Source organism: Oncorhynchus kisutch, linkage group LG5, assembly GCF_002021735.2.
Source record: "Oncorhynchus kisutch isolate 150728-3 linkage group LG5, Okis_V2, whole genome shotgun sequence".
In the NCBI taxonomy this organism is placed as follows: domain Eukaryota; kingdom Metazoa; phylum Chordata; class Actinopteri; order Salmoniformes; family Salmonidae; genus Oncorhynchus; species Oncorhynchus kisutch.
In genome coordinates, this window is record NC_034178.2 from 41109706 (window position 1) to 41135425 (window position 25720).

At 43.1% G+C, this 25720-nt stretch overlaps 1 protein-coding gene across 6 annotated transcripts in view; it reads left to right on the forward strand.

Moving 5' to 3' along the window:
• Positions 1 to 25720, forward strand: part of LOC109891046 (ephrin type-B receptor 2) — a 156678-nt gene that overhangs the window by 55366 nt on the left and 75592 nt on the right. For 4 of the 6 annotated variants that reach the window (XM_031825090.1, XM_020483333.2, XM_020483334.2 and 1 more), the window contains exons 2-3: positions 4792 to 4877; positions 21378 to 22062. In XM_031825090.1, coding sequence (XP_031680950.1) covers positions 4792 to 4877; positions 21378 to 22062 — 771 coding nt within the window. The remainder of the gene's footprint in view (positions 1 to 4791; positions 4878 to 21377; positions 22063 to 25720) is intronic. The other 2 variants (XM_020483332.2, XM_031825091.1) reach the window with 1 other exon arrangement.

Below are 25720 nucleotides of genomic sequence, written 5' to 3' on the forward strand. Positions count from 1 at the left end.
GGATTACTATTGAACATCCTGCCTGTAGCTCAGGGGAATGGTGTGCTGTATCATTCTGTTAGCAGTCAGAGTGCTCCACGTACTGTGTGTGGTAGCATATTTCACAGGGCACTGTCTGCTGCCAAAATCAACTGCCCAACTTCCTCTCTTTCCCTCAGAGCAGGCCTAGATCCTCAGCCTCAGTTGTGTCCCACTCCATCCCACGTCATCACTCCTCGAGCCCCTAAATCATCATCATCAGAACCCCAGAACCCGGGCCTTGCAGGAACCGACAATAACCCCTGGTTACCCATAAATCTTCCTGATAGAATGATGTCTCTCCAAAGACACATGTTAAAGTGCACCAGATACCCAGGGCAGCACGCCAAGCCCAGTTTGACTCTCTGAAAAAAAGCCTATGCTGTTGGGGTTTGGGCCGATGCCACCTCATCCACAAAGCCCCTGTTTCATTGTAAATGCAGGATTACTGATTCATTTACCGCACAAGGACATGTTGTAATGTGGTGGTGGTGGGAGCCCCACCTAATGGACCCTCATGGAGTTGAAAGATTTCTGAGATGGCTCAGGTTCAGGGGCTCCCTCCCTCAAATGAAACAGAGCACTCTACTTGTTATTCTGTCCAAAATGCCATACAGTAGCAGTGTGCGTCCATCATTATGGGCATCAGTCTTACCTCAGCACAGGCAGTTTTTCCAATCCCAGTGCCCATAAATCTAGGCATATTTTTTTATCACTGTCCACAAGAAGACTGCTCTCTGGTCTATGGTATTAGCTCATGGACAGATTGTTCAGGCTATAGCTGTTCTGCCATCTATAATCCACGTTTTCCATTGAATATAGCCTATGATTCCAGGTGTTTAATGAAATGGAAGTTCATTGAGTTATACACACCACAGATTTGGTGAGAAAAACACTGTGGTGCTGTAACCTGCCATTTCCACCGCATTGAAAAAAAGTATTCGTGGATGCTTTGATGTAGAAGTCAATGTTGAGGAATTTGCTCCGTAGAGGCTAGGCTATAGTACAATTCTCCTGGGAAGGAGGATAAAAGAACATCATGCTTGCAAGCCTTTACATGCTGTGTTTTGGAGGTCAATAACTTCTTCAGAAATACCCTCATTAAACTATTAACATAATTTGATACAAGCCCGGTTTTGCCCATGTTGAAGCCTTTTATTAAAAAAAAAATGTAACCTCTATTTAACAAGGCAAGTCAGTTAACAACAAATTTGATTTACAATGACGGCCTACCCCGGTTTAACCTGGACGACGCTGGGCCAATTGTGCGCCGCCCTATGGGACTCCCAATCACGGTCGGATGTGATACAGCCTGGATTCAAACCGGAGACTGTAGTGATGCCTCTTGCACTGAGATGCAGTGCCTTGCGTTCTAGATACTATAATAGTATTTATTCTACACAGCTGTTCTGCACTGTTGTTCTGCGCTATTTTGACAGACCACTACCACATAATTCGCTGAAAATTCATGCTGTATACATTTTTACAGTATAATCAGTGAATCTGTGACTGCGTGTGTGTGTGTGTATCCGCCTTTGTGTCCACCTGTGTGTTAATGTGCTGCTATAGAGACAGGGATGTGCATCTCTTTGGAAGGCTGCACTTGTTACCTATTTCCTGCCTGGAGGAGGGCAATGGGAGCTGGGAGATAAGATGGTACACCCTGGAGGAGACAGTGTGTACATCCATCAGTCAGACTCTGCCCTGCTCAACCCTACACACTAATTGGCCATCCATCTCTCAAAGCCTGACCTCTTCGCCTCAAGCCAAAGCATACTCACACAGTACCCACACAAATCAAGCACATGTGCGATCAAAAACAGACACACATGTACACACACATGCTCTATGGCCGGCCGCTTCTCCTGTCCTCCTCTGCTGCATCCCCTGCTCTTTGGAGCTGGAGGAGTACCACTGTGCCTGGATTAAAAGGGCTAGCAACGTCCCCAAAGCTCTGAACAAAGCAACATCACATACCTTGAATACCGACTCGATGAATGAAAATGAATTGTATTTTCACTTGGTCTCAGAGCACTTCATAGTGTGTGCAGGTATCTTGGCTCGTCCTCCACCATTGTGTATTGCCCATCTGCCTGCTAATGGGGCCTGCAATCATTTTGGAACAAACTGCTCTCTCCTACACTTCTTAGAAATAGAAGTTATACGAGGTGCTCCTACTTTTTGGTATTTAAAACGTGGCTGCCGACCAACCAATTTCCACTACAATAATCCCAGGCCTATAACCCCTGATCCATGTCAATTAATGTGAGTATGTGTTCTGAGACTCAATTTGTTTATGAGCTTGTGAACAGCTGCTCTCTCTAACCTTCATTTAAAATGTGATGACATTCTCTGGAAAGCTGAGAGGCTGCGGCATCCCTAGCTCTCAGAGAAGACTCAGTGTTGTTGGAGCACTGCTGGCCCCTCCTGTCTGGCCCCTCTGTAACTTTAAACAACCCTCTCAGCGGAGGTTTACGATCAGCACAAAAACCTCCTTGCTTACTCTCAGGAAGTGTTTTAGGAAGCGCTCTTAGGCCTGTAAGCGTATCTAAAACTCCAAGGTCTCATTGCATATTCATGCACCTTCAGTGTTCAGGCTGAGCCTGTCTAGTAATAAAAAAGACAGCCTTGTTGAAAAGTTTAAGCTCTCACGTCCTCGGTGTGCTCAGCATCCTCTGTGTGCTCATATAACTGAAATATAGCTGGTGCCCTTTGACCTCCAACTGAGCCAGAGGCCCAGGCTGGAATGTGTCGTCACCTCCAGACCTCAGTGTAAACAGTCAGTCCTGGTCTCTTGGCTTCATCGCTGCCATACCGTTCCCTGTTTGGGGCCAGAGCCCTCCCTCCCTCCCTCCCTCCCTCCCTCCCTCCCTCCTTCCACTGCCTGGTCTCGCTCTCTCTCCCTCCCTCCCTCCCTCCCTCCCTCCCTCCCTCCCTCCCTCCCTCCCTCCCTCCCTCCCTCCCTCCCTCCCTCCCTCCACTCTGCTTGGTCTCTCTCTTACTGGACAGTGTGTGTGACTGAGCAGTCTTGCCCTGCCACTGTGCTGCCTGCTGAGAGCCTGAGGATTGAGGAGGGAGTGAACAGTGCTGGTTGTGACTCAGTGAGGTACTCTTGGCACTGCAGCAGGTAATGAATTGGTGTGGCTGCCTGCTATGAAGTCTAGTCAGCAGGAGGGAGAAAGGTGATCAGTCTTTCAGGGCCAGGTACTACCTGTCCAGCGTGCAGGCCTCTAATAGCAGTAAGCAAAAGGTTGTGTGAGCCTGACTGAGGGACTGGAGGGCCGTCTGTGTTCACATACCAGGGGATTTCACTCCCTCCCTCCCTTTTCTCTACACTACCACACTCCCTAAACCACCACTGAGGGGGTTCATCATTCTCACTTTACTACTCAGCTAATTATCATTATCATTACGGGGGATAATTACCATTTCACTGCCTAACACTCATGTAGACTGCTCAACCTGAAGTCGCACAAGGTTATCAATGGTAGCAAAAATGCAGCCTCATCTGCCTAATTATACTGTTTGGGCTTTGTGAGAACTGAATGGGATGTGAAATGTGCTATTATGCTTTTGCGTATATTGGTGAGGCTCTTAGATTCAGCAAGTTCCTGAAAATAAATGTGCGGCATGTGGAGCCTGTTAATTAAAAGATTTGGTTTCCTCTGGAATATAATAAATCAGAGGAAATCCATGTGTTATAAAATACTGGAACGTTCTAAAATATATTGGATGCTGTTCTCTCTTGTGTGAGTTTAGCTGCACTGTACTGTAAAATCAGGCCATCCGGATCATTAGCCCAATAGTCATTTTCCAATTTCTTAAAGGGAAGTCTGACATCATACAGAACGCATGCTGAATAATAAATACATATTTGAAAAATAACTTTATACTACCAATCACCAAAAGTGACTTATAGTTAGTAGCTGGCTTGTCAAGTGGAATTGCATACATCTTTCACTGGCCTTTTGGAGTTGCAGCTGGCGCCTATCACCTGATGAATGTTCTCTCCATCTGCTCAACACTGGTGCTCCTGGGATAATAACTAGTGGAAATTCATTAGGCCTGTAGGACCCTCTTTCTGCCCCCTCCCCATCCCCCCCATTTCTCAGAGAGAAGGCATTGACAGACAGCCTGCCTTGCCTGCCTCTAGAATGGCGTTGGCTGGCCAGAGAGGACCTCATGACAAACAGGAGACATATTCTCTTTGGCCCCAATTACCAGAGGTGTTCTTTTCCACCAGCTAATCCAGCGGATCTAGAGTGGCCCCTCTCACTACCCCAGGAGCTTTTCTTTTTCCAGCCGGGAGGTTGCCCCTCAAAGCCAGGGGGTGGAACTGAAGAAGCATGTGCCTGTTGAGTGGAAGTTGACCCATGAAGTAGTAGCCTGGTGGCTATTGTAGAGTTGACCAAGTTCCAGTGAACCCAGTGATCTGTTCTCTTCCACGTGGATGGTCACACACTGTTTACTACTACAGCACGTAGCCAAATATGCCCTGGTCTCAAACAGTTGCATTGCCATCTTTAAGAGAGAGGATAATGGAGATGTCTGAAAAAATACTACAGTAGCAGTAATTTTAAGACTGAAAATGAAATATAGTTTCATTACTATTAATTGTAATCAAATCTTATTAGGGTTTGAATGAGTACCTCATAAATGGACTCCCATCTCCACCTATGCTCACCTACTGCACCGTTGCTACTGTATATTATTTGTTTGAAGGTACTCTATGACTTGGATGTCTTCTGACCGCCCTCTCTTTCTTCTCCACAGAGACACTAATGGACTCCACCACAGCGACAGCTGAGTTGGGCTGGACAGTCTATCCCGTGTCAGGGTCCAATGACAACAGCGTGAGTGTAAGCTCATGATCTACATGATACCATAACATTTTCATTTCAGTTGCTTAATTCATTTGATTGCTAATTAACTAATTTTCATGCAGATGCAGCAATACTACAGTGCGCCACATTTTCAGTTAATTTTAGTTCATCACAGATCAACTTTTGGTTTTGACACCCAACAGCAGAGCTGGGCGATAAATTGCCGGAATTGATGCGATAACAATAAATGGAAAGACAAATTTAAAATAAAATAAATTATCCTTTAAACTATGACTACTACAGTTGAAGTCGGAAGTTTACATACACTTAGGTTGGAGTCATTGAAACTCGTTTTTCAACCACTCCACAAATGTATTGTTAACAAACTATAGTTTTGGCAAGTCGGTTAGGACATCTACTTTGTGCATGACACAAGTCATTTTTCCAACAATTGTTTAGACAGATTATTTCACTGTATCACAATTCCAGTGGGTCAGAAGTTTACATACACTAAGTTGACTGTTCCTTTATACAGCTTGGAAAATTCCAGAAAATGGCTTTAGAAGCTTCTGATATGCAAATGTATATCATTTAAGTCAATTGGAGGTGTACCTGTGGATGTATTTCAAGGCCTATGTTCAAACTCAGTGCCTCTTTGCTTGACATCATGGGAAAATGAAAAGAAACCTCCACAAGTCTGGTTCATCCTTGGGAGCAATTTCCAAACGCCTGAAGGTACCACGTTCATCTGTACAAACAATAGTACGCAAGTATAAACATCATGGGACCACGCAGCTGTCATACCGCTCAGGAAGGAGTGTTCTGTATCCTAGAGTTGAATGTACTTTGGTGCGAAAAGTGCAAATCAATCCCAGAACAACAGCAAAGGACCTTGTGAAGATGCTGGAGGAAACAGGTACAAAAGTATCTATATCCACAGTAAAACGAGTCCTATATCGGCATAACCTGAAAGGCCGCTCAGCAAGGAAGAAGCCACTGCTCCAAAACGTCCATAAAAAAGCCAGACTACGGTTTGCAACTGCACATGGGGACAAAGATCGTACTTTTTGGAGAAATGTTCTCTGGTCTGATGAAACAAAAATAGAACTGTTTGGCCATAATGACCATAGTTATGTTTGGAGGAAAAAGGGGGAGGCTTGCAAGCCGAAGAACACCATCCCATCCGTGAAGCAGGGGGGTGGCAGCATCATGTTGTGGGGGTGCTTTGCTGCAGGAGGGACTGGTGCACTTCACAACATAGATGGCATCACGACGAAGGAAAAGTGCGTGGATATTGAAGCAACATCTCAAGACATCAGTCAGGAAGTTAAAGCTTGGTCACAAATGGGTCTTCCAAATGGACAATGACCCCAAGCATACTTCCAAAGTTGTGGCAAAATGGCTTAAGGACAACAAAGTCAAGGTATTGGAGTGGCTAGCACAAAGCCTTACCTCTATCCTACAGAAAAATTGTGGGCAGAACTGAAAAAGTGTGTGCAAGCATGGAGGCCTACAAACCTGACTCAGTTACACCAGCTCTGTCAGGAGGAATGGGCCAAAATTCACCCAACCTATTGTGGGAAGCTTGTGGAAGGCTACCCGAAACGTTTGACCAAAGTTAAGCAATTTAAAGGCAATGCTACCAAATTCTAATTGAGTGTATGTAAACTTCTGACCCACTTGGAATGTGATGGAAGAAATGAAAGCTGAAATAAATCATTCTCTCTACTATTATTCTGACATTTGACATTCTTAAAATAAAGTGATGATCCTAACTGACCTAAAACAGGGACTTTTTACTAGGATTAATTGTCAGGAATTGTGAAAAACTGAGTTTAAATGTATTTGGCTAAGGTGTATGCAAACTTCTGACTTCAACTGTATGTGTTATATTAGCTCCAGCAGCGATTGATGCACAGTATTTCCACATGGTGCGCCAAAGCATTTGTTCTATCTAGCCACACTCAAGCCGAGCCCTCTCCTGACCAGCCGAAACCAGAACCTCGGTCTCCTTCACTTCTTCCTCCACCACAGGATCCAGAATCCTCAGACTGTGTCCAAAACACAGAGAAATATGCTGCATACTTACTTGATGGTGCATTTCACAAAACCACTCCCTATTTTATTCAATTATTTATACTTCTGTGGTTGGTATCAAGGGTGGTTTGAATTATACTCTATCATGCTGTGTGTCTTTAAGCACGAAAAATAAGACAAAAAAAAGAGCTCCAACAGTCCACTGGTGCAACTTCAAAGATCTTCTGCAATAATTTAGCTCAACATCATCTCCCTCAACCTGAGGGCATGCTCTCTTTCCTGCTAATTTGAGAGAACAAAGAGGCCCGGTGTCTTCCTCTCCCCAGCTCTGGATTCAATCTAAACAGAACCAGCGCTACCATTTCCCCTTTAACGAGGTTGGAAATCTTACAGGCAGTTTGCATCACGTCTCCCATTCATATTGACTACATGTAAGGTTCAGAAAAGCAATCAGAAAAGTATATTTAATGATCTATATAAATAAGAAGTTGAAACTTCAGACTTGAAAGTCAAACATTTGAAAATGCCAGTGATGAAAAATCTGCCCTGTTTACTTTCATTAATCAGCATCAAAGTTTTAGGGGTTTCGATCCTCACATCAAAGTCAAGTCCCAGGGTGTTATGTATAGGTGTGCCCCTCACTTGTTAGCCTGTCTGAAGTTGCAAGAGAAGACAGCTCTAGACAGTCTAGAGTTGTCTACTCTTGCAGCTTTCGACAGGCTAACAAGTGAGGGGCACACTTCTACATAACACCCTTAGCAGAGTTGCCAACAACTGGATGCATCCGGTTGTCATGGATACATCTATCTTCAACCTAGCTTCCGTTTCTGCTGAAAAGCATTTGACTCCAGACTAAACATTATGCCATGGCCTGTTCAAGATTATCCGATTCATTTCACTGTTATTGGAGAGCTAGAGTACCTCTCAGGCCCTGATTGATCAGGTAAAGCACCTATAAGATGCAGAGGTTGGGGTTTTATAGGGAAATTATGGAGCTGGATGCGAACACAATCCATTCTGAAGTCTCGTGGGGCCTAGCTGTCCCCAGTGGACCAGCACAATAGGAACAGGTGTGGTAATTGGAATCGCTCAATATACCAGCCAGAGGTGCTTTACAGTAGCTATTGTCTTACACGCACATGCATGGCTTCACAGTCTTAACTGACCGATCAGTAACATTCAGCACAGTACCATACCAGCAGTTGGCCTTTCCTTACGCTGTAAAGATTCATAAAATATATCATAACTTGATACATGATAGTCAACTGTACATTATGACCAAAATATCACAATATTCTTTCATTTTTTTGACAGTATGACAATATTTGTATTTTATGTTTTATAGATATGCTCATGTGTAGTTTATGACCCTAGGGTAGCAACTCATAAATGTTAAAGGATTTCAGTGGGGTTTTCTCCATTCTGATTGTTTTATACTGTTCAATCCAACTTCAAACAAACCAATTCTTCTGCATTTTCATACATTTCCTGCACTTTTGTTATAATTTCGCCACAGTGCCAAAGCAATGACGCATGACATGAAAAAAATAATTAAATTGAGGCCTATTTAAATGGTGAACTGCTGGAATCATGGAAAAATAATGCTTATTCTAATTCTATAGTTGGAATTTAGTGTTCAGCACCTTGAGTACATTGCTGTTTGACATGACAACGAATGCATAAGTCAGGGAGGAATTACAATTGACAGTATAGGAACCTAAGTATTGGTCAGTGTTTCCAGGGGACCCTAATTTAGATGTTACATGTAACAGTTCTCTTGAGTTGAAGGAGAGGCGGACCAAAATGCAGCATGGTTTCTATTCATGGTTCTTTAATAAAGAAAAACTATACATGAATAGACTAACAATAAACGTGAGAAAACCTATCTTGCACCCTATCTGGTGCAAACACAGAGACAGGAACAATCACCCACAAACACACAGTGAAACCCAGGCTACCTAAGTATGATTCTCAATCAGAGACAACTAATGACACCTGCCTCTGATTGAGAACCATATCAGGCCAGACATAGAAATAGACAAACAAGACATCCAACATAGAATGCCCACTCAGATCACACCCTGACCAAACAAAACATAGAAACATACAAAGCAAACTATGGTCAGGGTGTGTCATTACATTACAGGTTTTCTTACCTCATTTAAATAGGGAGAGGCTATATACGACAAGGTTCCCCAACTGGCGGCCCGCGGACTGTTTTATTTGCCCCCCCCAAGTTTTTTATACCATTGTTGGACGTAAAAGACTGTAAAAACAGCAGGAAATCAACTCCAAGTTATTTTAATTTTGGAAATCTGTTCCCAAGTATTCCCACGCATAATAGAGAGACACGTGATCATATACACATGTAAGCAAGATTTGACCATGTCGCTTAATGGTTTAATTCCCCCCTCCTCCCAATATTTTATTAATGGCAATTGAATTGAATACAGTCACATTTATTTCAAATACATAATTCCTCACTTTCCAGGTATTAACATGACATAACCTAACATTCCAGTGAAACATCAACAAACCAACTTTTATGACTGTTCTCCAGGTGTGTCCATCTGATCACAGTATGTTCACCCCTTATTATAGGGGCCACATCAGTCCTGTATTACTTTTAAAAAACTGTTAAACTGAAGCAGCATCTGAAACTGCCTCCAATAACTCCAATAACTGAAATATGTTATAATTAACATTCCATGTAATATTTAGTGAACTTTAACGTGATACTTGCCTCAGACAAGAAGATACATATTTTGTGCACAGCACAGGACAGTGTGAGGAGAGGCTATTTGATCCAAAGCAGAGCAGCCAAGAGGTTAAGTGGTCAGTGTTTTTCCTAAGTGAGAGTTAAGAGGAGTGTGAAAACCAGGCCAGACGTTCTGACCTTCAGAGCTGCTGTGGAATAGCACCTTCTAGCCTCTCTTCCACCAACCATATTTTGCTTTCATCTTCGGTGGACTCATATAAAAAAAGATCTGTGGTCTAAAAACTGTAGTACTATATTTTTATACCAGTATTATTCACTGTAGTGTTTCTGCAGAAATGACTAGTATATGGTAGTAGTTCATGTGATTTTGCGGACATGAATGTGGTATATCGTAGTAACACTGCCGACTAGGGTTAGCTAAAATGGTACAACTACCAGACTATGCCAGTTACTGTTTAATGGAGGGGAACACCTCAACTAGCCCATAAGGCGTTAGTGACAGGCCACCTATTGAGGTGGATCAGCAGTTGAGCAATGCAACAGACCTCTGCAAAAATATTGTTTTATTACAATTGTAACATCCTACATGTTAGCCAGTTTCTAGGCCCATTAAAGGGAAACCATACAGAAGACGATAAAGAACAAGCAAGATCCACTAGATCCACCAAAAAAAGTGACAAACAATATTGTACTTATGATAGTAGAAAAGAACAGTTAACCACTGCATTTACATTACTTTACTTAAAGAGAGTCACCTTATATGTGGGTGCAGCCAATAAAACAGACAATCCTCTCCAAACAAACCAACAGTGGCTTTACATAATGAACATCTTGAATATTCACACATGAATAAATTGACTAATGGTCAAACTCAACAAATACCATTCAGATCAAACAACCACACCCCAAACAATTTTATAAGACAGCATGGTCACAAAATGGTTGTTCACAGAAATAAACCAACAGTAACAACACACAGAACCACCTGAACATGACCAAGAGGTGATTATATGCATTGCCTGCATGTCCTCCACTAATAAGGGTGCCCAGGGAAACACTAACCAAAATGATGGTTCCTAGCCTGTCACAATATTCTTCATTTTCAAGATTGTAACTGATTGGGGAAAAGGGGATACCTAGTCAGTTGTACAACTGAATGCCTTCAACTGAAAGGTGTCTTCTGTATTTAACCCAACCCCTCTGAATCAGAGAGGTGCAGGGGGCTGCGTTAATCGATATCCACGTCTTCGGCACTCAGGGGCAGAACAACAGATTTTTACCTTGTCAGGTAAAGGATTCGGGATTAGGATTCGGTCCAGCAACCTTTTTGTTACTGGCTCAACATTCTAACCACTAGGCTACCTGCTGCCCCTCGATTGAGGTTTACGTGAGGCCCATCTACTGTGGGACTCAAGTTAAAGAGCAGAGATGCAGAGATGCAGTTCAGTTTAAGTCTTTATAGATGTAATGGAGATGCATGGCAGGGAATGATTGACAGTTGTTTACATGGGGCTTGTCCCAAGTTGAGACGTGGTTGGCTTTGTATGGAGTATGGTTGATCTAAAAGGAGACAAATGTGCAAATAACATGCAATTACAGCAATGAACATACATTGGCTGTTAATGGCAATAATTAATGACAATGGCCACAGGTAGCCTAGTGGTTAGAGCGTTGTACTAGTTACCGAAAGGTTGCAAGATCGAATCCCCGAGCTGACAAGGTAAAAATCTGTCATTCTGCCCCTGAACAAGGCAGTTAACCCACTGTTCCTAGGCCGTCATTGAAAATAAGAATTTGTTCATAACTGACTTGCCTAGTTAAATAAAGGTAAAATAAATAACATGTTGTGCATAAATATAGCAGCAGTTAACAATGAATTGCCAGAAAGAGGGTGCAATAGCATGCGGCATGGTAGGCCGGAGCTATACTATAGCAGGCTAATTTGGCAAATGGCTACATGCATGGCAAACAAATAAATATAAAGCTAACAAAAGTAACAAGCATAGCCTTAAAGCATTCCGAGTTTGCATAAGCCAATGCATCAAAAGGACAACACTTATTAACATTTGGCCATGGACACTACAAGTACCAAATAGAACAACTCATTAGACTCAAAATGGCTGTTTGACTGAGCCGTTAACATTTCGCAGACGATATCAACAACACAAAACAAACAATGGTGAGAGAGTCCTCTTTAATAAGATAAAAAGCTTGTTCTCAATTTTCAATGTCACATGCTGGTGGTTGTTGTTTGTCGTGCCCAACTACTCAGTTCGAGGAGGCACCCTCGAACCTGCCTGTATAAATACCCTGCCATAGAGTTATATATAGGGCATACTTGCCAGGCGTGCCCTCCATCCTCCCGTGACCATAGACATTGGTAGAGGGCACACCAGCCACAGTGATGTTGAAGGTACAACTTCCACATCTCCGAGCAGGAAATTCTGTACAATGATTAAAAACCAACTGGCAGTTCCTTTTGGCTTTACTCATCAGCTTTAATCATCAGACAACCATTAATAAAAACCCAGATAGTGGCTTGCTCTACTCAGACAATCATATAAACCTTGGAGTCCTAAATGCACTGAGAAGGATGGTCCTCCCCTTCTTCCTTCTGAGGAGCTCAGAACTGTTGACCCAACTCAATAGGTGGCCTGTCATGAACCTGTGTGTCTTATGTTCTGCTTGAGGTGTTCCCCTGATTAACCAGTAACTGCCATTGTCTGTTAGTTGTGCCATTTTAGCGAACCCTAGTCGGCATGTGCTATTGCAATTTACTACAGTCATGTCTGAAAAACCACGACAGTAAATAGTACAGTATACTACTCATGTTAGCAAAAGATCTACAGTGATTACTACAGTATACTAATCAAAAACACAACAGTGAATACTATAGTATATTACAGTCATCTGCATAATCACTACAGTCAATACTACAGTAAAGTCTGTAATAACACTACAGTGAATACTGTAGTGTATACATTCATTTTAGATCATATACAGTATAATATAGTATTTCATGTGGGTTATCTTTAAATGTGTAACATGTTTTATGTTTGAACTAGGACCACAATGGAATAAATGTTTTACTTTGTTGTTCTTGAAAAATGTCTAAATGCATTATATCCACATTTGTGGTTGTGTTGTGTTTTTAAATCGTCAAATAAAAATCAATCAGGGGATACTATAGTGTGGAGTGTAATATTCCACAATATACTACAACATTCCATAGCCCTCAAACTCAACTCAGGTTCCACTGCTTTTTTGCATTGTTCCCCTGTAATCAGGGACTGATTTAGACCTGGTGGATGGAATTCATTATCAGGTAAAACAGAAAACCATCAGGCTCCAAACCTCGTAGGGTAAGAGTTGAATATCCCTGTTCTATAGTAAGAGCTACACGATATAGGGGAAACCTCAGAGGAAATCCTTGGCATGAGCTCCCCATATCAAAACAGCATTTACAAAGCTAGCAGCTAGCAGTCCAATCGATCGAAAAGTTCTAAAGTAAGCACTATATTATTGAGGGATAGTGTGCAGTATACTACAAAATACACTGAGCTGCCCCGGTCAAATGTAAGTGCTGTTGTTGTGAAGTGGAAACGTCTAGGAGCAACAACGGCTCTGCCGCGAAGTGGTAGGCAACACAAGCTCACAGAACGGGACCGCCAAGTGCTGAAGCATGTAGAGTGTAAAAATAATCTGTCCTCGGTTGCAACACTCACTACCGAGTTCAAAACTGCCTCTGGAAGCAACGTCAGAATAAGATCTGTTTGTCGGGAGCTTCATGAAATGGGTTTCCATGGCCGAGCAGCCGCACACGAGCCTAAGATCACTATGCGTGATGTCAAGTTTCGGCTAGAGTGGTGTAAAGCTTGCTGACATTGGACTCTGGAGCAGTGGAAACACGTTCTCTGGAGTGATGAATCACGCTTCACAATTTGGCAGTCCGACGAACAAATCTGTGTTTGGCAGATGCCAGAAGAACACCGCCTGCCCCAATGCATAGTGCCAACTGTAAAGTTTGTTGGAGGAGGAATAATTGTCTGGGGCTGTTTCTCATGGTTCGGGCTAGGCCCTGATCTCAACACCATCGAACATCTTTGGAATGAATTGGAACGCCGACTGCAAGCCAGGCCTAATCGCCCAACATCATTGCACGACCTCACTAATGCTCTTGCGGCTGAATAGAAGCAAGTCCCCGCAGCAATATTCCAAAATCTAGTGGAAAGCCTTCCCAGAAGAGTGGAAGCTGTTATAGCAGCAAAGGGGGGACCAACTCCATATTAATGCCAATTATTTTGGAATGAGATATTCGACGAACAGGTGTCCACATAATATTGGTATATAGTGTATTATATTAAGCAGTACACGATCGAGGGATACTACAGTGCGTAGTATAGAATTCTACAGTATATTACAGAATTCTATAGTAAGCACTAAACAATTGAGGGATACTATAGTCTGTAGTATAGTATTTGCCATTATACTACAAAATGCTCAAGTAAGCACTACATGAGCAAAGGATACTACAGTGTGTAATATAGTATTCACAGTTTGCTACAACATTCTAAAGTAAGTACTACACATGTTCAAGGGTTAGTACCGTGTGTTGTATAGTATTCTACAGTACACTACAAAAATCTATAGTAAGCACTATACGGTCAAGGGATACTACAGTGTAAAATATAGGATTCTACAATGTACCACAGTTTACTACAGAATTCTATAGTAAGTACTATAGTATTCTATAGTAAACTGTAGTATTTGTTTTATGTGGGGAGCATAATCTGCAGGCAGTTGCAAATGAATGTAGTCAATGCACTAAAAACACCCAGACACATTCTGTGGAGAGGATGTTGAGGTCTTCCATATATTAAGGACTAATGTTGTGGCCTGTAAGCACCAGTAAGGAAATGCACCAGTAAGGAAATGTTCTGTGTGACTTCAGGCCATAGAACCGGATAGTAGAGGTAAAGGCATGCGTAGGCCACAGCACATTCTAGCCCTGTGTGTAGTACTTTAATTTAGTATGCTGCTTTAGCAATGACAAATGTATTTCATTTTATGCCAACTTGTGACATGATTCAGATTGCTAAGACATTATTATGTAAGGTTGATTCATTTGGCACAAGTTGAAATCTACCTCGAAGAGACGATTGAGGGATGATCTATAGATCAAATCAAATCAAATGTATTTATATAGCCCTTCGTACATCAGCTGATATCTCAAAGTGCTGTACGTTCTCTATAGTCGGCTATAATGAACTCAGTGACTGGGGAATATGGAAGTCTTATACTAAATTAATTATTCCATATTCATGTCAGTTCACAACATTTTAGAGCAACATCCGCTGAAGTTCTCAGGGAAGGTACTTAGGCTACTAATATCAAATCTTGAATACCAAACACCAAATAAGGCTGTGCATAATTAGTGTCACAGCAATTTAGCTAAACCTTTTGTATTGCAACCTACAATACGTTCCACGATGAGACGATGACCCAAAGATGTGTCTGAGTCAATCACAAGAGCATTTGCAGGTTTTGATTGGTTATGAAAGAGCCTGGTCATAACTTTGCATATAGCCATTTCTTTCCCTAAATGGTCATTTGTTAGAGCATTGTAGTGTATGGAACTCATTATAGAATAGAGTGACCCCTCATTTAGTATGACTGTCAATTAAAGTGGGTCTGTAAAACTTTATTCACGTTTTTTTCGGATCTCTTCATCATGGATGAAAGCATCTTTGTGTGGTTATGATTTTATGTGAGCACTGCACTGACAATCGCAGGTTGGGAACTTGGTATATATTCTATTGTCTTGTTGTTTTACACCAAAGGAGAAATGTGAACACAATCCTCATGTAGATTGGTGGAGGCAGGTTAAAGAGGCAATAGGACACGTGTTTGTCTAACTTCACATGTTGTACATTACGAGTAAACAGTGGTCGTTGAAGTTGACTGCATCAGACAGTTCCACTTATGTCTCTCCGTGTGTCTCTCTCTGTGTCCTCCATGTGGCTGGGATTCCTACAGTACTTGGCCTGTTTTGTTCCCCTCTTTGTAACTCAATGTAGAAACTGGGTGTCATTTGTCCCCTGTCCCCTTAGGGCAGAGCACTCTTACTCTGACAGATTTCCCACAACTGTAAATTGGACAACTCAGCCCCAAGAGATTTCCATCGGCTTCTTTCTCCTTTGTGTGAATTATTTATTTACTTGTATCGGTGACGGAGTGCTGGAATGTTTGGTGTGTGTGTAGCTGTTCTCTGATTCTCCAGCCACCCCAGGTTGATCCTCACACTGGAATGACAAGACGTGAGAACTGAAGTACACATTTCATGTTGTGTCATACATGCCACTGTGGCCTTTGAATGATTTAAAATGTCTCAGGAGGAAACTACAGCTCACCCTGCCAGCCGATTCCACCACAGGAAGGAGGTTCAGTTAGACACAGAAGTCCATCCTAGAGACCAGATAGACTCTATTTCTGATAGTTTCATGTTGCAAAAGCTGCCTTTTGGGAATAGTTTCTGCTTTGGAGACAGTGTCCTCTATGACTCTGACAGTGTGTTCCGCTTGGCTTTACAGATAAAGCAGAGACACATTGTCAGGGAGACTTATAGATTGCAGGTCAGCTGAATGTTTACTCCTTCCTGGAGTGGCTGGCAGCCAGGTGAGGTATTGATCGCAAACCTCTTTCTCAGAGACCATTATGCTCTATCACTTCATACAGCTACAGTAAGCGGCTGGTGGGTGGCAGTCGCTATTGTGTACTTTCCCAAACTCCATACTCAGTAGAACTTGAAATCAAAGTTTATTTGTGGCGTACACAGTTTAGCAGATGTTAAGGCGGGTGCAGCGAAATGCTTATATACTGTACTTCATAGCTTATACAGACCACATTCATGGAATTATAAGGCCATTTATCTTTAATTGAAAGGTCATATATCAACACAATTTAGCTGTTGAGACCTACTGGAAGTGTCACCATGCTGCATAATACACATGGGATAGGAATGTGAGTCAAGAGGATAAGTGGTGTTCAAACTCATTCATTTAGCTATAATTAGAAGACTATTGACAATTGCCTCACCCACTGTACATCCCGTTCCCACTCAGTAGATCGGTGCAGCAGGGTGCACAGTGCTCTGCACCGCTAGCGCCCTGATGGCTGTCTTTATATTTGGGTACGACCCTCAAAGACATAGCTCCAACCCCGGACACTTTGGCGCCCCACTCATGATGGTCCTCTTTATGTTTGGGTGCCAACCTCTGAGCCGATGACACCCCATTAGAAGGACCTCCTTTATGTGAACACAGAACCTTGAAGAGAGCAACTCCTCTGGCATGTTGTTGATTGCAAGCACTCACTTGTTCTGTCTCAGTCTGTAAGCTCTTTATGTCCATAGATCAGCCCGTCTTTTGTAGGCCCAGGATCAGTTCCCAAAAATAAATAAACAAATATTTTACTGTTGAGGGTTAGCATGATAAAATATACAATGTGCAATTTGTACATTTGTTTGTGCATCGGCAGTTTTTTCTTGTTATGTCAGTCACTGGCAGTCACTAAATTAGACCATTTCAGAACTTTTTTTTGAATCGGCCAGCTATCTAAACTTGTAGTAATCATGGTCGAACACGATTTTGCTTAGGGCCCCCAAGAATGTATTTGATTGTTGAACACATTGTACAGTAGGGCTGGGACGATACCAATATCGCATAATTATTTTCCATGGCAAAATTAAAACATGACTCTTTGGTCTTTTAAAAACATGCTTTATGTAAAAAATATTGTGTGCTACGGATTTGAAAATAAATCAATGTGACTCTGGATGACAACATAATGAAGTTTGTTTCTAACATTAGGCTCTTTTCCTAAAGAAGTTAAATCGACCTTCGTGTTTTGTTTCTTTGCCATGATAGTAACGAACTAACGAGTATCGCAATACTGGTATCATCCCTGTACAGTATCTTCTGCTTTATAGCATCCTGCTACATAGCCTACATCTAATCAAGATACTCTACATGGTGGTCATGATGGATACCCCACTGAATAGATCTGGACTCACATGTGTCCTGGAGTGGAAAAAAAACGATCTCAAAGGAGAGAGAGTTAGTGTTGTAATTCTCAGCTTCCACCACCAACTCCACCACCTTACCTAACACCTGACTGCCCTGCAGCCGCATTCCCACTCTTGTATTGGGGGAAAAGCTGTGAAAATGAAGACATTTCTTCTTATTTCACACTCAGCGCTTGATCGCTGGCATCTTGTTATGTCCCATTTGCTTCCCTCCACTGGCTCATATGAAAGCAGGGCAGCAAAGCTGTGACAGGACTTACAGGGGCCCTCCATCAAAACACATTTGTTTGGTTCTTTTTAGCCTGGCCATACCCCACCTCCCTTCCCCTTTCTCCCTTCTCCTAGTCTATCTCTCATTAGTGGCTACCCCCCCACTCTCAACCCCAGTTCACTTTATTTAAGTTTGATGGGCTGATGCTTGAGACTAAGAACAAGAGGACGTCACACTCTGTCTTTTCCTGTTTAATCGGTCCACGACCTCTGTCTGAAAAGAGCGTCAATCTATGAAGGGAGGTGGAAAGGTCAATGGCTGCCCGTGACCCTGGATGGCTGTGTCCATTTGGATGGGTGGAGAAATGGGCCAACCAACAGATTTACCCCAGGAGATCTCTACCCCATCAATCAACAGTAACATTCATACACTTGTTAATATTAACATTCTAACACTTATTCATGTGTTGCTTTAATTGCACATTAATGGACCATATCTATTGCATTCTGTGAATTATAAAGGATTTGTAGATGCGTGTCCTCAAAATGAAGACATATAGCTACCATCTGGTTGAATCCCATCCAAGGACTCTTTAATCATTGTCTACAAACACAATCTTAATTGTTTTGAGTTTAGTGCCAATCTTACAAGTTTTAATCATACTTGTCTCCTTCAAATCCCTCCAGTTACTAACATCTAACAACTGTTATTAATGAACTGTACATATTTGGCATGATGTCTGTCTGTAGAGAGTAATTGGGACACGGGAATAAAGCAGAAAAGCTCTAATTAGTCTGAGTGTTTGATAGAACGTGGGTCTTAAACATGAGGGCTGACTGTCTCCTCCTTACCCGTCAAACCTCTGTCAAAATCCTTGTTAAGTGGGCACTAATTTGTGAAATTATATCAGCTGTGAAGTGGAGAGTGAAGAGGGGGTGAGAGAGTTAGGGTTGAGGCAGCACGGGTGCGGCTGACTGGTGTGAAAAGACATTGGGTTAAGAAAAGGCTTTCCTCAGATGAACTGTTGAGGTCAAGGTCACGGTGGTTGGAGTCCTTGGAGTAACAGCAGATGTTGCATATAGATGCACTACTAGTAAAATAAACTCAGCAAAAAAAGAAATGTCCTCTCACTGTCAACTGCATTACATATCAGTGTGTAAATATGTGTAAATATGTATATGAACATAACAAGATTCAACAACTGAGACATAAACTGAACAAGTTCCACAGACACGTGTCTAACATAAATGGAATAATGTGTCCCTGAACAAAGGGGGGGGTCAAAATCAAAAGTAACAGTCAGTCTCTGGTGTGGCCACCAGCTGCATTAAGTACTGCAGTTCATCTCCTTCTCATGGACTGCACCAGATTTGCCAGTTCTTGCTGTGAGATGTTACCCCACTTTTCCACCAAGGCACCTGCAAGTTCCCGAACATTTCTGGGGGGAATGGCCCAAGCCCTCACAATCCGATCCAACAGGTCTCAGACGTGCTTAATGGGATTGAGATCCGGGCTCTTCGCTGGCCATGGCAGAACACTGACATTCCTGTCTTGCAGGAAATCACGCACAGAACGAGTGCTATGGCTGGTGGCATTGTCATGCTGGAGGGTCATGTCAGGATGAGCCTGCAGGAAGGGTACCACATGGGGGGGGGGGGATGTCTTCCCTGTAACGCACAACGTTGAGATTGCCTTCAATGACAACAAGCTCAGTCCGATGAAGCTGTGACACACCGCCCCAGACCATGACGGACCCTCCACCTCCAAATCGATCCCGCTCCAGAGTACAGGCCTCGGTGTAATGCTCATTCCTTCGACGATAAACGCAAATCCGACCATCACCCCTGCTGAGACAAAACCGTGACTCATCAGTGAAGAGCACTTTTTGCCAGTCCTGTCTGGTCCAGCGACGGTGGATTTATGCCCATAGGCGACGTTGTTGCCGGTGATGTCTGATGACATGATGTCTACAAGACCTCAGACCAGCCTCTCTCAGCCTATTGCAGACAGTCTGAGCACTGATGAAGGGATTGTGCGTTCCTGGTGTAACTCGGGCAGTTGTTGTTTCCATCCAGTAACTGTCCCGCAGTTGTGATGTTCGGATTTATGGATCCTGTGCGGGTGTTGTTAGACTTGGTCTGCCACTGGGAGGACGATCACCTGTCCGTCCTGTCTCCCTGTCTCACAGTACGAATATTGCAATTTGCAACTTCCTTGCAGCATGCTTAAGGCATGTTCACGCAGATGAGCAGGAACCCGGGGCATCTTTCTTTTGGTGTTTTTCAGAGTCAGTAGAAAGGTCTCTTTAGTGTCCTAAGTTTTCATAACTGTGACTTAAGTGCCTACCGTCTGTAAGCTGTTAGTGTCTTAACGACCGTTCCATAGGGGCATGTTCATGAATTTTTTATGGTTCATTGAACAAGCATGGGAAACAGTGTTTAAACCCTTTACAATGAAGATCTGTGAAGTTATTTTGATTTTTACAAATTATCTTTGAAAGACAGGGTCCTGAAAAAGGGACGTTTCTTTTTTTGCGAGTTTATGTTGTCTAGGTGTGTGTGTGTGTGTTGTTGTTTGTGTGCTGAAATGAAAAGTATCCCAAACACAGAAACCGAAATCTTCTCTCCCTTTGCAGATAATTACCTGTGTAATGTGATTACCTCAGTTCTGTTTTATTGTGTGACTCAGATTAGGGTTATGTTCATGTCATGCATGTGTTTCATTACAATGACTGACCTGTTTCATTCACAGTAACAGATGTGTTGGTGCTGGACTAATTCAGAGATTTGCCCATTCTAGTATTCAATAACATGTTGTAACGCAAAAACAGGAAAATTGGGTGCATCACCAATGCCCTGGAGAAAATGTTTTTTCCTCAATTATTTTAGACCAGGGGATTGTTTTCCCAGTATTTGTTACCCTTGAAGAGCTTCCGACATCGACGTTATGCAAATAGTTTCTTTTTTTCTATTTGGCCAGAGGACAGAGAGGATCCAGAGAGGAGGCTACACTACAAAGCATTGCTGGCTGTGTGAAGAGTAGACTTTAACACCTGTTCTCCTTTACTAGATAAATAATGCATGGTCCTGTCTCAGAGCAGAGCAGAGGGGAAAAAACAGGCCAGGTTCACAGGGAGCCAAGTGGGGTCTCTAGTGGGCACAGACAGATGCCAACCCCCCTAACTCTGTGCTAGCATTACAATGCCAGAGAGCAAATTATACCCTGCCCATATTATACCCTCCCAAACTCCTGCTGTTTAATTTCAGCCCTGACTGGGAGCACTGCCACTGGGAATGGCCCTGTCTTTATCTGTGGATTATGGTTAGGTGGAAGTATAGCCATGATGCTGAGTACACAATTGCCCTTGGGTTATGTGAGGTACTGTATTGGTAAAGAATTGGAGGTATTAACATGTTACTAAACCAAAATATATACGGTCAACACAAGGACAGAATAACCCTTTACCTCTGTGTCCTTCTTCCACAGTGGGAGGAGGTAAGTGGATACGATGAGAACATGAACACCATCCGCACCTACCAGGTGTGCAACGTGTTCGACAACAACCAGAACAACTGGGTCCGCACCAAGTACATCCGGCGCCGGGGTGCACAGCGGATCCACGTGGAGATGAAGTTCTCCGTGCGAGACTGCAGCTCCATCCCCAACGTGCCCGGCTCCTGTAAAGAGACTTTTAACCTGTACTACTATGAGTCAGACTCGGACACGGCCAACAAGGTGTCCCCGCCATGGATGGAGAACCCCTGGATCAAGGTGGACACCATCGCGGCCGATGAGAGCTTCTCCCAGGTCGACCTTGGCGGCCGGGTGATGAAGATCAACACAGAGGTGCGGAGCTTCGGCCCCGTGTCCAAACATGGATTCTACCTGGCCTTCCAGGACTACGGCGGCTGCATGTCCCTCATCGCCGTGCGTGTCTTCTACAGGAAGTGTCCTCGCGTCATCCAGAATGGAGCTGTGTTTCAGGAGACCCTCTCTGGGGCAGAGAGCACCTCTCTGGTGGCAGCACGGGGTGTGTGTATCTCCAACGGGGAGGAGGTGGACGTGCCCATCAAACTGTACTGCAACGGGGATGGGGAGTGGATGGTGCCCATCGGGCGCTGCATGTGCAAGGCTGGCCACGAGGCTGTGGAGAACGGGACTGTGTGTAGAGGTAAGGGCCACTCTCATCCCTCTCTCTTCAACTCTGTTATCCAGAGGACACAGTAACCTTACAGAGCCAGTCAGCTGTATATTCATAACAGAGTAATCCAGATAGCAGAGCATACACACAGTACTTAATACTGTCCCTGTCTTCATACTGCACTTCATGCTGCTCTAGGGATCAGGTTAAACCCTATGAACAGACAGTCTACGCTTGTAAAATACGCCCATGTATTGAATAAGTAAACAGGAGGATGGGATGATCACACATCACAGTGGATAGTACATGTTGGCTCTACGGTCTCATTTTCATATGAATGATCACTCCTAACCTTTTCCAATAATAAACTGGTGAATGTTACTTCACATATGTAACAGATGTGCTTCAGGTTATACAGTATATATGGCAGAATATGTCTTTTTTTTGTTGAAGTGGGCGAACATAGAACATGCCTGGTTCATTTCTAAAGCACTCTAAAGGAAGAGGACTGTCAGATCAGAGGTGTTTGGACTCCAGTCACACAGGTCTGTCATAGCCTGGAGTTATTTATTACTTTTAATACTCTACACGGTGTAATGGATGTAATCTTACACTTCCATTCAAATCCACATAGAAAGGAAACAATTTCCCTGACTGGGAGAATTCTATTAAATGCATGACTTTACCTCAAGGGAAGCTGTAATGCTAATGCGTGTAGGATGTGTGAATATGTTACATTTGATCATTTTGTCATAGCTCTTCTCATTCCATATTCCAGCTCTGGTGGAAAAGGCTGTAAAGAGGTTAATATTCCAGTTTCTCACAGTGAAGGCTGAAGTTGATTTGATTTTAAGCCCATGATAGCTTTTCTAATGAAAACACAAACAGCCAAAATAAGATCAAAGCTGAGTAGGAGCATCAGATCTATTGTTGTAGGTGCATTGCAGTGTTGAGTCAGTTAGCTACCACACACACCTACTGGGTACACCAAAATGTACAGAGAAGATTTGCACCAAACGCCTACCACCCATCATTCTCATCTTCGACTGGAATCCCTCGTGGTCCAGATCGATTTACCATTTCAGAACATCAGTGTGCTCAGCCTCACCTGTGCTGCTACTCCCTTTTGTTGTGCGACAGGTGATATTGGCTGGACGTGGTCAGAGAGCCTGATGGCTGACAGCAAAACAGGGCAGTTGCAGCCTGCAGCTTGCAGCCTGCAGACAAGGCCCACGCTGACAAAGCCAGGCAGCCAGCCGGCAGGCACAATAAACCACCTACCTGTGTTCCAGCCGCCTGTGTACTGCTGCCTCTGTCATAAGCCTGCCTGTAATTACCCCACAGCCCCCAGCAGCTCTGGCTCTGGTTCTGCAGAGAGGAGGGACAGTGATGGGCGCTGTTGCTCTTCGCCTTGCTCCTCAAAACAGTACCTCCGCTCAATGACTGCTAATGAGGACAAGCACAGGCCCTCCTTAAGGGATATACACCAATAAGAGGAGCATGGAGGATATCTGCTATAATTTGAAACCCCTGCATAATTAAACAAATCTGGTTGTTTTTTGACCTACATGTAATTCACTGCACTGTCGGATTGAAACGTCCCATGGGCATCCTCAATCACAGTGATTTTGTGTGAAACTGGATTATACATTTCAATTGATGGCCATTCAATTGAAATGAACGTTTTTCAATCAATCACTTCTAGAGGGCTGGGCAGTGTCAGTGTTTCACCTTAGGCACATGTTGGGGTGTAGTGTTTTACCTTCCAGTTCCTTATCACCCTCCTGTTTATTTCTCCAAATTACAGAGGCTAGCCATCTGTTTGTGATTGAACGTCCCATAGGGCAGCGCACAATTGGCCCAACGTCGTCAGATTTGTCCAGAGTAGGCTGTCATTGTAAATAAGAATTTGTTGTTAACGGACTTGCCTAGTTAAATAAAGGTTCATTTAAAAAAAAAAAATCATCAGCACTTCTGCTGTACTGAGAGTGGTTTCGTGTCAGCAAGGCCAAGGCTCAAACATACACACCGCTACCCAGTGTGTACAAGCAGATGTTTTTTTCAGTTTTTCTCAGTGTGGCTAGGTCTTCGGCGATAACATAGACACACTCGGTGGACTGTTAAAACTTTATGAGCAGGATGCATTATCTTAGAGTGGAGCTGTGGCATGCAGCAAAACACTGGCATAGAGATGGATTTTATAGGCACACAATAGTTATAAGACTCAGTGCAAAAAAGGTGAAATGTGTGTGATACAAAATAAGAAAATTCAATCATTAAAGATGAAATGTGTTATTGCTTGCGGTTGGCCTATTGTATGGTAAGCCTTTTTTTTATTTGATTTTTGATCGAGGCCTGTCATCGTTTGGTATTTGTGGATTTATCTTTCTCCACATTGAAAGTTGATATCGCCGTGTGAGACTGTGGTAAGTGCCTTTTAACTGCCAGTGGTTGGGTAATGAATTGATTTATGAAAGATGCGCCTTTGCCCGCTCATGTTTGGGTAATGAATTGATTTGTGAAAGATGCCCTCTCAGGGAGTCTTCAGTATCCTCTTTCGGAGAGGATTATGGAACCACAGACAGAAAATAATATAACAGTGAAGATGAAAGAGCAGTCTTGCGCCAATATTATTAATGAGGCAAGTGATGCTTTTTACAACACATTGGCAACAAGACGTAATTACACATGTATCAATTAAATCCTTGGCACGGCCTTTCGCAAATAATTACACTTTGACATGAAATCTGTCAAAATATTGACAATAGACAGCGCTGTTTCAATTTAAATTGCAGGGCTTTTCTCTGTGATCGTGTTACTAACCAGATGAAGTTACTTCTCATAGTGCCAGGGGCAAATCAGGGTCTCTGAACAGAAAGGGCCCTGAAAGTAGAGATCTGATTACCCTTCGAGCCTGAGGAGATGGTGGACCACAGAGACACACACATGGGGTCCTGTTCATCCTTGCCGTACCAGTTGAAATAAAAGCACTCTCTCTCTAGAAAAGGGTACAATGAGAGCCATGTTCAGGGGTGGAAATGCAAACTCCCTAACAATGCCCATGTGTGTTTTTTCTTGTAATCTGATCATCTAACCCCATGCCATTGTGGCTTTAAGGGTCTTGACTGTGGGAGTGTGTCTCATATTATGGAGCAATGAATGTTCAGACAGAGACGCAAAAGTCACATTGACAGTAAAAGTTTCGAACAGCACTAAGTAACCGTACAGTAGTTCTTTAACTAGTCCGTTTGAGGAAGGAGAATGCTGTAAAGTCACCAGTGTAGTTTACACAGGCATGTCCCGCTGCACAGATATAAAAGGAAGCATTCAGCACACCACATCAAATACCTCTGCTTGACATCCATGACAGTTGAGGGTGTAGAATGTGAGGAACAGGAGACTGCATGGTCTTTCCTACTGACATGCAAAGAAAAGCCCAGTGTGAAACATGAGACAGCCTGACAGCTCACAGACTGTTACCTGAGAGAGGCCATGGGGGAACGGGATGGAATGCTACATTTGCACAGCTCACAGATTCAAAAGCATTCATTAATGCAAAATTAGAAAGAATCAAGAATCAATATTAATATTGATTAATGGACCCTCATAGCAAACATTCTGTATGGTCCTCATACCAGTTTATTACTGGTTTGGTTGCTCTTTCTTTCTGCTATCCCCTACATATGAA